The sequence below is a fragment of the Pundamilia nyererei genome, unplaced genomic scaffold (genome assembly GCF_000239375.1).
Source record: "Pundamilia nyererei isolate P.nyererei 1_Seehausen unplaced genomic scaffold, PunNye1.0 scaffold00563, whole genome shotgun sequence".
Lineage (NCBI taxonomy): Eukaryota > Metazoa > Chordata > Actinopteri > Cichliformes > Cichlidae > Pundamilia > Pundamilia nyererei.
The window spans coordinates 1-11,476 of NW_005187964.1; the positions used below are offsets into that span (position 1 = coordinate 1).

General features: G+C 38.6%; 1 protein-coding gene and 1 long non-coding RNA gene across 2 annotated transcripts; both read right to left on the minus strand.

Moving 5' to 3' along the window:
- Positions 1–224: 224 nt before the first annotated feature.
- LOC102212137 (calpain-8-like) lies at positions 225–5,278 on the minus strand. Its single transcript, XM_005754429.1, has 12 exons — positions 4,993–5,278; positions 4,769–4,856; positions 4,565–4,680; positions 2,898–3,031; positions 2,600–2,789; positions 2,446–2,511; positions 2,191–2,276; positions 1,557–1,628; positions 1,212–1,369; positions 905–1,062; positions 627–638; positions 225–504 (listed from the first exon to the last, which is right to left on the minus strand). Exons 1-12 carry the CDS (start codon positions 5,224–5,226, stop codon positions 307–309), a joined length of 1,512 nt encoding a protein of 503 aa, XP_005754486.1. The 5' UTR covers positions 5,227–5,278; the 3' UTR covers positions 225–306.
- Positions 5,279–7,954: 2,676 nt separating this feature from the next.
- Positions 7,955–10,352, minus strand: LOC102209252 (uncharacterized). The gene is made up of 7 exons (XR_312400.2): positions 10,206–10,352; positions 9,727–9,811; positions 9,300–9,530; positions 9,049–9,103; positions 8,543–8,587; positions 8,297–8,352; positions 7,955–8,058 (listed from the first exon to the last, which is right to left on the minus strand). It is a non-coding gene; the product is annotated as an uncharacterized LOC102209252 (long non-coding RNA).
- Between the last annotated feature and the right edge of the window lie 1,124 nt (positions 10,353–11,476).

Consider the following 11,476-nt stretch of genomic DNA (forward strand, 5'->3'; position numbering starts at 1 on the left):
AAAACCATAAATTTCACACCTGAGCCTCAACTATCGTGGCCCAGTACCAAACGACTCACAGACCAGTACCAGTCCATGGCCCGGGGGTTGGGGACCGCTTTTCGAGACAACCCTGACAGTATGAATCATGTGACCATTTTTAACCCAACCACCCATATTTCACCACTAGCAGAGATAACACAGCTCATGTCTGGCTAACAAATAGGAAATTACCCTATGGTGTCGTTAAATAAATAATTCATGTAGTTTATTATCCTGAGTTAATCATATTAATCCTTCATTATGTGAAGGATTCTTTACATGATATTATTCATCAGTCTTGGTGTAGACAGCAAGAGCGAAATCTGCAGTGATGTTGGGTTCTTTGGTGGATGGGATGATCACATACTCTCCAGGTTCCAGACTGTGGAGTTCAATGTGATCTCGCTCAGACCTGTAAGTCTTTTCTGCCTTCACAGGGCTGTTCCTCTGAAAGAAATCCTGTTGCAGGCGTCGTTTTGGCGTCTGGCAGAAATATAAAGGAATGTCAATGTCTCAGTGTACATTGTTATTAAAGTTATTAAAATGCTGAATTTACTTTCGGTGCACAGTCAAAGTTTCATATATTTGTTATTGTTTGCACTTACCCCTGATGGAATCTGTTAATTGGAAAATGGTAAGAATAACTTCATTAAACTGTTTCACAGGAACCATTTTCCATAGTAACTTTAATGAATGTGAAATCAGCGAAGACATTTTTTCATTATTATTGTCTTACTAACTCAGCTGCTCAATTAGGTAAGTACTCATGTCTTCATAACAGGGTGATACAATTATTTTAAAGATTTGGTTTCTTGTCCTTCAGTATTCAGTTGCAATATTTAACAATTATTTAAATTAAAGGAAGCACATTGAGAATGAATACCTTATAGATGGTAAGTCTAGTTCGGTGGAGGCGTATCTCATTGCGATTTCCCTCCTGAGGTTTCTGCATCAGGGAGAGCACGATGTTTTTGTCTCCTGGCTCCTTCTTGTCTATAACAGTCACTTGAATGCGATACTGAGGGTTTGTTGCAAAGGTGGCTACAGAGAGTGAGGAAACATTCATCTTGTTAATTACATTTTAGAAATTTATGGTGGGTTTTGTGTTTGCACAGATAAAATAAATATGTAAAAACTATATTATTATTTTAGTGATAGTTAAAGTTTAGATAGGAGTGAACTTGTCTTACAGTGTTTCACATTGCCACCTGCAGATTTCCCTGCTACCCAGTTGCCATCGTAAATCATGCAATTCCACTGACATTTTAAGTCTCCATCAAGAAAGTTAGGGGTCTCACAGCAGATGGATACGTAAGCAAAATAGGAACAGAAGTCCTCCATTTGCATCCTGGCAGACAGATGAGCAGATAGAGATTTAAAATATATATATATATACATAAAATATCAACCAATAAATAATAAGATGTAAACTCTTTGGTAATGCATCAAAATGATCATATGATTTTTTGTTTTTGAGTTTTTAAAAGCTTTTTTAAAATATTGAGAGTAATCAGTGTGCAAAATTTAGAATTTACCAGAACTCTCCGTCGTCATGGTTGAAACACTTTTTTCGAACTTCTGGACTTACTCTGTCCCACAAATCTGACCTGAGAACACGAAACAAATAAGTTAATGACAGACTTTAATGCTGCAAAACAGATATATTTTATATACTATATATATATATATATATACTACACATACAGCATTTCTGTTCTTGAGGTCGATAGATATTTTGCACTGTGCTGAAAACTCCCCTTCAATATGTGAGAGTGTTTGTCATTGTTTTTAATTTGGCTGGAAGTTCATAAGTTGTTCTTCTTTATATTAGAAAGCATCCTGTGATCATCCACCGCTATTGTTCTCTGTGGATGTCTGGCCATTTTCATTTTGCACAGCATACCTATGTTTTCTCTCTCTCTCTTTTGTTGACCACTTATTGTTCCAGCTATACTGTTTATCTTATGTTTGGAAATTCTTGAACTGCCTGTTGTAGGTTTGCGTAAACAGCTTCTGATTAAATTATAATTACTATTTTTTTTTTCAGTTTTATGTCTGTCTATTTATCATAACACTGTGAGTTGAGTATGTGTAGGTGCAACGCTAGTACAAATTGTGTCATTGTCAGCGATATATGGACGTTGTTTGTTGTTTAATTAAGTCAAGTACTTGTCGCTCCATTTTCCGTTCCACTCCTGTTGGCCCCATGGGTTCATGACTCGCACCAGTCGTACTTTGGAGCCGTTTAATTCCACCTTCAGATGAAATAATGAAGTGAAGACATCAGGTATTGGAAATGCTTCAGTAATGGTATCACATTATCACATTCATTGATACTATCACAATTTTTGCAATTAAGTTTTCTTGGCTCTTGTTTTCACTCTTTTCCTATGCTGAATGCAAATTTCTAGCTCCTTGGTTTACCTTAGTGACACCTGTGATGGAATAGGCATGGCCATTCACCAATCCAGTGTCAGAGACCAAAGCACCCTGAAAAAGACAGAACAAGGGTTGTTTTGTTTTTTTATCTATTGTTATTGATTTTTGTTGGGGTTTTTTTTGTTTGTCTGTTTTTTACCTCTTCGTGGTAAGTCCAACAACAAATCAGTGATTGGCACCTAGTTGCTCTGTTTAATGTGAGCCAAAGATCACCATGGCCAGCTGAGTTCATCTCCTTCAGGTTGTAAGTCTGGTTTACACCTCCAGTGAAATCTTTGCAGGCCTCTGATGGAAACCCAGCATACATGTCTGCATACGAGCCACAAAGTCTGAAGGAGGCACCCAGAAGGAGAAACATTTTTAAATCAATGACATTCATATCAGAAATGTGACCTTCTAAACTGATTTACATGAAAGTGTGAGAGATGATTATTTACTTGGCATATGCCTTCTCCAGCAGAGGAGCCCAGAACTCATTTCCACATTTCGAGGACACAAACAGTAACCGCTTTTTGATCGTTGGAAGATTGTCATCAATGACAACATCTACCCACTTTCCAAACCTCCAGAACTGAAACAGAGAGGACAGCTAAGAATCAATCAGAGGTGGCAAAAGTACCGAGATTCTGTACTTTGATCTAGATTAGATTTCTGTACTAGGAGTAAAGATACTAGTGTTAAAAAATACTCCAGTAAAGGTTGATGTACTGACTCCACTTCTTCACTTTCTTTTTTAAAGTAATAAAGTACAGGCTCTGAAATGTACTCAAAGTAAGAAAGTAAAATGTAGCTCTTTGGAAGACATTTCTAGGATAAGCTGAACATCAGCAGAGAAACAGAAGGAAAATACAAAAACCTCCATTTTTTGTTGCCTAGATTGTAGGCGTGACTTTGCATCTAAACAGAAAATAAGTCGGCAAGAGGTTAAAGTGAGATTCTGCATGTAGGGCAGGGGTGGGCAACTCCCGGCCTCGAGGGCCGGTGTCCCTGCAGGTTTTAGATGAATCCTTGAACCAACACAGCTGATTTAAATGGCTAAATTAGCTCCTGCAGTTCTCCAGAGGCCTGGTAACGAACTAATCATGTGATTCAGGTGTGTTGACCCAAGGTGAGATCTAAAACCTGCAGGACACTGGCCCTCGGGGCCTGGAATTGCCCACCCCTGATGTAGGGCCTAAAATCAGTTTTAATGGCTCAGAGTGGAGAAAAGAATCACAACTCACAATAATTTCTATTAAGAGCTCCATTCAGTGATAGTTCAGGCTGTGGTGATTTGATCATCATCCATCCATGACAGTAAAGCAAACTAACCTGTTTATCCTGCACTGACCTGCAAAGCTTTTTCAAGCCACCTTTGAATAACACAGCAAATCTGCCTCAGCTTGTTTTTCAGCAGGTTTCACAGCATAAAAAAACACTGTTCCCCTTGTACTGGGGAAAGGGATTATCTTTCATGTGTTACTGTTTAAGCTCAAATCAGTTTGATGTTTGAATGGTAAATGGCCTTTATTTGTATAGCGCTTTACTAGTCTCTAAGGACCCCAAAGCGCTTTACACATTCAGTCATCCACCCATTCACACACTGGTGCTGGCAAGCTACATTGTAGCCACAGCTGCCCTGGGGCGCACTGACAGAGGCGAGGCTGCCAGACACTGGCGCCACCAGGCCCTCTGACCACCACCAGTAGGCAACGGGTGAAGTCTCTTGCCCAAGGACACAATGACCAAGACTGTCGGAGCCGGGGCTCGAACTGGCAACCTTCCACTTATAAGATGAACGGCCAACTCTTGAGCCACAATCGCCAAGACTTGCAGTGACGTGAAACAATTACTCACCTCAAATATGTTAAAACAAAAGTAGCGAGGCTGTTTGGAAAATGTATGGAGTAGAAAGTATAGATATTTGTTTAAATGTAGGGAGTAAAAGTAAAAAGTTGTCAGAAAAAGAAATACTCAAGTAAAGTACTGATACCTAAAAATTCTAAGTACAGTAATAAAGTATTTGTACTTCGTTACTCACCACCTCTGAAATAATTAACCACAATGTGTTGTGTTTCTGTTTTGTGACAGTATTCTTTAGACACATTTATTAATCCTTTGTTACCCTGAAGTGAAATATTCCTGCATAGTTCTCAAAGGACTGGTCCATTGGCACAACTTGTGCCATCAGATTTTCTTGGAAGGTCAGCGCAGATATTGCAGACAAAAACCAGCAGTTACCTGTTAAAAGGAGGAAACTAATAGTTCTCCCAAGATGTGGAACATAGTTGTCATTGTCATTGGCTATAAGCAAGAAAGTTTTGCTTACCCACGTCGCCTTGTCCAAAGTCAAATCGTGACATACCATCTTTACTGAAAGCAGGCTGATCCTTCTTTCCTTGTTTTCTCAATAAATCCTTGAAAAGACAGTGGAGAAAAATATGCTGACAAGCATGTAAAAATAATCTATTTTCCTACTGTACAGAAATGCTAACTAACAATCCATCAGATTTCGAAGTGAAAGAAAAATAAATATAATTAAAATGATTTTACTGCTGGTCGAAGCCATTTCACTTCACTCTCCTGTGAGGAACTCATATCAGGCAGGTCACCCAAAGAAAGACCGTTTGGTGGGAACTCATTGTCCACAAACAGTTCTCCTTTCCGGAGGCAGTCAGCTTTTATCTGAGCGAAGTCCTGATTTTTGAACTTGGCAGGGTTGGAGGGGCTTCCCTCGCTGCCATCCTGGTAATGCAAGTTGACGAGACAAGTTTCAGATTTAGCCATGATGATGATGATGATGATGACGAAGTCTTCCGACAGATTCTGGTGCAAGGAAAAAATAATAATTCAGAGACACCTAACTCCATGTGAGAGCTACCATTGAAAGGAACAGAGATTATTACCTGTGCACGGTGACAACCAACTGATCCCTCCTTGAAATTGCAAGGTGTGACATGTGCAGCACACACCCTCTTTTATATATTGACAATGTAATACATAAGACTGGAGTCCCAAGTTGGCTGGTCTAGCTTGTTGTGTTGTTACCTATTGTTTGTTGTCCTCTTTTATTGTTTTTTTAAATTGTATCATGCTTTTACTGACTGTGAAGCACTATGGTCAACACTGTTGTTTTAATATGTGCTATATAAATAAATTTTGATTTGATTTGATTTAAAGAAAATACATAATCACTTGCTTTTATCTCACCCTGTTCCTTAGCATACTCCTCTGTCATACTAATGCTCTGCATGGCCTATCCCTGTGGTGTTCCCATTTCCTTTTGTGTCATAGCTCCTTATTCAACAAACTTAGACAATGTTTCCACTATGCCTCCTAAACTTCTGAGTTTTTCTCCAACTATTAAACAAGGTATTTAATTTATCTACCTTCACTATGTCGAATCATGTTTCTGCAGCAGAGGCAATAAGATATACTTGCATTGCCTCTTTTGATTTACACCATCAGACAATATTGGTGACTTTTGTTCAAAGCTCATCTGAAAAAAATGTGAGGTGTAGTGATGGGTCCAGCAACACTAACGCACAGGCGCATATATCAAGCTCACAGAGTGAAACCTGTATCGGTGCGTGTGTCGCTTTAAGAAAAAGTCACGTGAGCGATACAGCTGCTGTATCGCCACCAAAAAAACACGAAATTACTCTCGCAAAGATTAAAAAAAAAAAAAATAAATAAAATTACACATCTCTCCATAACAAAATGGAGCCCGAAAGAAAATTAAATGTTTCTGTTGTGTGGGATCATTTTGATCTTTTAACTGCAAATAGTTTGTCTGTCTTTGTTTCAGTGTAATCCATCAGCGATGAGACTTGCAGTGTAAATTATTTATTTCATTTTATGCAGGTTAAATGTCGCATCTGTTCTGCATTTCTAACACAAACATAAACACCTCAGTGTTTAGGCATTACAGAGCCAAACATGAAAATGAGGAGACAAACACACCGAGAATGAACAGAGGTAGACCTATATAGACACTGAACAGCTTTATCATCATTTTTTTTTGTATTAATATGTGTTTTATTATTTTGAAAACAAGCATCTAGGAAGACCGTTCTGGATCAGGCAGTCCTGAATTTTATTATAGAGGACTGCCAACCCCTTAGTATTGTGGAGAGTGTCGAAGAGAAACATTCCAAGATCAGAGGATCCTTTAACGTACTGGGGGACCTTTTCCACCTGGCTTTACATTTTTTGTGTACCCCAGCTTCATCTATGCCTGTCAGTTTTCCAAAACTGGGGAAATGGCGTCAAAAAAACGCAATAGACTGAATGCAAAAACATTGGATAAACTTATTTTTCTGAATAGAAATTTATAATAAACTCTGAGTCAATTACATTTAAATGGGTAATATTATATTCAGAATACTTTCAGTTTAATTTTCACTTAATGTCATTCACAATATATTTTAAAGATGTCTACAATATTTGAAATGTAAAAGATATAAAATGATTCCATAGAAAGTACAATACCTTACAGTGTATACAAGAATAACTAGGTCATTAAATCAGTGTCTGTTGTGTCAAGTAAGTTGCCTGCAATGATATTTAAGGTCCAGCAAGTGTCAGTATGGAGCAAAACAGCAACACTGTGTCTACACAGTGTTGCTGTTTTGCTAGTTTGAGGAATGTGCTGAAACGCTTTATGAAGCCTCATCTACCCATTACTAGTGAGGTGATTACAGCCTTAAGAAACATGCTCCGTTTGCCATTTGTCCCTATATTTACAGCCAACTACATAAAATGCTTTGCTCTGCCAGCTGCAGAGAGCGCAACTGTTAAACAATTCTAAGATAAAATCAAGTATTCACCAGTCCAAACTTGTTAAAGACATTTTCCTGAAACAGACGCATTTGAGCTTTAGACTTCAATTTAAGTTGATTCAACTTTATTGCCAGGGCTGACTTGGAGTTGCTCATCTTGCTCATTAGATTCCGATGAAGAGCCAGGAACAGAGCTACCAATTCTGATTGTTGAAACATGTTCTGAAAAGTCAGTGACTTTACACCTAAGAAAGCTAAATTGCCATTTTTTTTGAATGACTTGAGTTCTGAAAGGTGCTATACAATAAAAATAAATCCAACAGAAGCATGATAAACACTCACCAGCCACTTCATTATTTACAGCAGCCAGACTGCTTTACAACTCAGTAAATTTATATAGATTTAGTTCAAACCTGACAGTGATTTTCCAGAGTAACAGGGTTGCTGGTGGCAGGTTCTCATCTCAAGCTGCTGTGATGCAATCAGACCCAAATCTGATGTTCCCTATATTTTGTCAAGTCCGTTGTTCATTTCAGATCAGGACTCTTTGCAGTAAATTTGGAGTAAAGCTACAGTCACCTGATGTGGTTCAAGTCCAAGTCAGATAATATTGAAAGCCAAGCCATTAAAACACTTTGAGACTAAAAAGTAAGTCTGTGTTTTACTGAGCGCCAGCCAGGTGTTGTTGAATTAAAATTCAAGCCTATCGTTTAACACAATGATGAGAACACTGGTTTCATGTCCACAGTTTATTCAAATTACAGCAACATCGGCTCTTAATGTTGCAATAAATGCTTTCCATCTTCACATAAAGATCCAGTCCAAGTCCCCTTTTCACCTGAGAGAAAGGAAATAGACTGAACGATGTGCAAAATAAAAAGCCAACACAGATTAAAGTGAAAACAGGCTAACAATTCCAAAAAGTTTCTTTACTGCATCATGTTATTTTTCAAACTTCATCACTGCATTTCTCCAGCAGAGGTCACACTAAACAGACCACATTATTGCTAAAAGACAATTATAGGACTTAAGACATCTGACCCTTTAATCAATAACTTAACAGTCATGTATCTTACCGAGCTCTGGATTCATGTATACTGAAGCAGAGTCTCTGCAGCCACTGAATCCAGTTCTGAGACATAAATAAGAGGAAGTTAATGTCAAGAAGCTTTCGTCTAACAGCAGAATGTAACGCTTCCAACTTTCTGTTCAGAAAACCAACAATCACCACTGAACAATCTGACGGTAATTCCAGCTTTTCAGTTTAGGTTTCATCACCACAATTTATGATAAGTACTTGTCATATAGAGGAAAAATGTTACCTGATAAATTCACTGGACAGTGAACCAAGTCAACATTTGACAGACCTGATAATAAAAAAGGGAGACATCAGAATATGCAGCACACTTTGATAAGCATCAATTTCTTTAATTTGAAGAGACTCAGACAGGTGGATTAGAGACAATCGTCAGTTGTCGCATCTGACGGCACTTCCTATTCCAGGTTTTCATCATCGATACAGCCACTCAGGGCTCATAGGACTCTTAGGAAATGCATTTCCAATTAACTCTCCTTCGCACAACAAAGCACACTGAAGTATCACACAATGATGAATAGCATTGGATTCAATTTTAAACAGATTTTATTTCACTGGACAAAATGTGGAAAGCTTTTTAGGATCAGACACAATTATACAAACAAATCCCAGCAAGATTTCAAATGATGTCAATTCCATGTGGTGCACAGTGAGTACTTTAAAAATCAGTCCTTGTTGTACAAAGGTGAGCTTATCTTTAAATACTGTCAGATTTGTTATAAGTGTACTTACGAAGACTGGCTAGGCATGTCTTCAGATGAATCTCAACCAGCTCACTTAGAGACATCTGAAACAAAGTTCAAAATGGTGAGCCACTTGAACTGATCAAGTCAATTCTAGACAAATTTATTCTCACTTTGTGTTCAGAAAACCAATGATCAACACTGAACAATCTGCCGGTAATTCCAGCTGTTATCAGTTTAAATTTCATCACAACAGAAGCAGCCAGTTTTTCTTGCTTATGGGCAGGAATGGAAATTTACCTGTGTGTAACAAATCCACATCTGTCCACTAGTTCAGCTGGGAGTGCACGCACCATGCAGACAAACATCCTTCACGGATGCTCAAGTTCTCTTCCTTTACCCGGAGGAGGAAACCGTGAGCGTGTGAGTTCATTTGTTTTGACATGCATCAGAACTACATGGGTTCAGAACTATTAAGCCAACCTATGATCCTGGTTTGTCATCCTCTTGATCTGGCATCTTCCGAGCAGCCTGAAGAGCAAACAGAAGTTAACTTCTACTCATGTGAACAGACTTATTACCACAGAGCTATTTTGAGACTGAGGCTCAGAACAGTGAGTGAGAAACATCGTCAGTTATCGCATCAGACGGCACTTCCTATTCACAGTTTTCATCACGGTTACAGATGTATCAGACAAAGAGCTGGGTCCACTTTATGGTCACTCACCTTCCAAGGACACAAGGAGACCACAGGATGACTTGAACAGAACAATTTTTGTACTCATACTGTGACCCAAAAGCGCTAGGTCCACCTGAGAGTGAGAGGAAAATAATAATTATTTTTTAAATCCTTCAATGGTGTTCATATTGTTACTCAGCCATTTGACAGCTTTCTGAGAATTCAAAATTCACTATTTTATGTTCTTCACACAAAGATAAAGAGAATGAATGGGTTTGAAATAATTTGCACAACCACTTTTTATCAGTAGCATAAGTGCGTCAGACTTTCAGAAATATGATTTTCCAGACTCATGGCAGACATGAGACATCGAGGAGGCATTCAATGCTTGCGTTAAGATATGCAGAAAGCAAAAAGCACAGGACCAGCAGTCCTCCCCACGTGGCTACAACATCACAACTAAGAACAATGCTAACCTTCAACTTTAACGAACTGAAATCACGACTTAAACACGCTTACAAACTAACCTTTAACGCAGGGCCTTTCATCTAAAACCACGGCAGCCTTCTCACGTATCAATGCACTTCGCAAGTTCAGCGAAACTAGCGACAATGAACCACACCGGACGAGAAGAGACCAAAAGGGCGAACAATGCGCGTTTGCGCGTTTTTATACTGCGGCTGTCGCGGAAATAAAACGTCAGTGCTACTTCGGCTTTCTTCGCATTTTGTCGGAGAAAACCGTCACTCACTTACTCCAACGTCTCGCTAGCTTTGATAATCCTTTTCTTTTCTTTTCTTTTCTTTTTTAAATAACACTTTAACTGTGGTGATAGATAATTTTTTTTAAATGCGTGTATTTTAACCATTTGAACATTTTTGTTTTATTTATAACAACGTGCCGGATTTTTTGTTAGCATTTTAGCATCTAATTACCAGCTAAGAGCTGTATTATAGTGGTCATCACCTACTTTTGTGTGTTATTTATTTGTTTATGTGCTCAAGCTAGTAATTTATGTTTGTCCACTTAACTGTGAATTTTATTTTTTTCTCCCGTTAACAAATGCAGCTATTTCTTAATATAAAATGTGACCTGTGACCGCACATTGTCGCTGTTTGACAGCTAACTCTGTGTCTCGTCGCTCATTTCAGAGTATGTGGGTCTTCTCTCTGAGGCTGTGGGACCGTCATTTTGTTCTGAATTTGTTTCCTCTGCGGACTTTGGATAACACATCTTCTGAGTGCTTCAGGTAAAGATTTTTACAACTTGCATAATCCTTGACCAGCAAACAGGCCCGTAAGGAATGTTAGTTTGGGGTCTGCAGTGCTGCCATGAGAAGTAGTAGTAATGACATTAGTAACTTTGTTCAGGTGACTGTCTACGTTTCTACAACATTTGGTGAAAATCCATTAAGATTTCTTTGTTAAAAAGAAAAACTTTATTTGTTTGTGTATTTCTGCATTACTGTCCATTGACTACTAAAAATAGAATTTAAATTTTAAATTCTGACAAGCTTAGAAGGCATTGTGCTGCGTGGATTCTGTAGTTCTGTGGGTGATTTATGAGAAAGGGATAAATACAAGAAGTGCGTCCTCTTGCAGTGAATGAAACGTGTGCTTGTAGTGGTGATAGCGGCTTCTTGAAGGAGGTGTGTGTTCATGCGTGTGTGTGCATCGATCAGCTGCATCAGCATGTTGCCACCTGTGAAGAAGGACCGGGTTATTACTCAGCTCCCAAAGGTTAGTCAACACACACACACACACACACACACACACACACACACACACACACACACACA

What these genes read in the sequence shown, in the direction of transcription:
- LOC102212137 (XM_005754429.1), bottom strand. Translation starts at nt 5,226, where the DNA reads ATGGCTAAATCTGAAACTTGTCTCGTCAACTTGCATTACCAGGATGGC. An exon ending in AACGGAAAATGGAGCGACAA is followed by an intron (nt 1,629 to 2,190) that starts GTACTTGACTTA and finishes TCGTGTTCTCAG; the next exon opens with GTCAGATTTGTGGGACAGAG. An exon ending in CATGACGACGGAGAGTTCTG is followed by an intron (nt 1,370 to 1,556) that starts GTAAATTCTAAA and finishes TCTGTCTGCCAG; the next exon opens with GATGCAAATGGAGGACTTCT.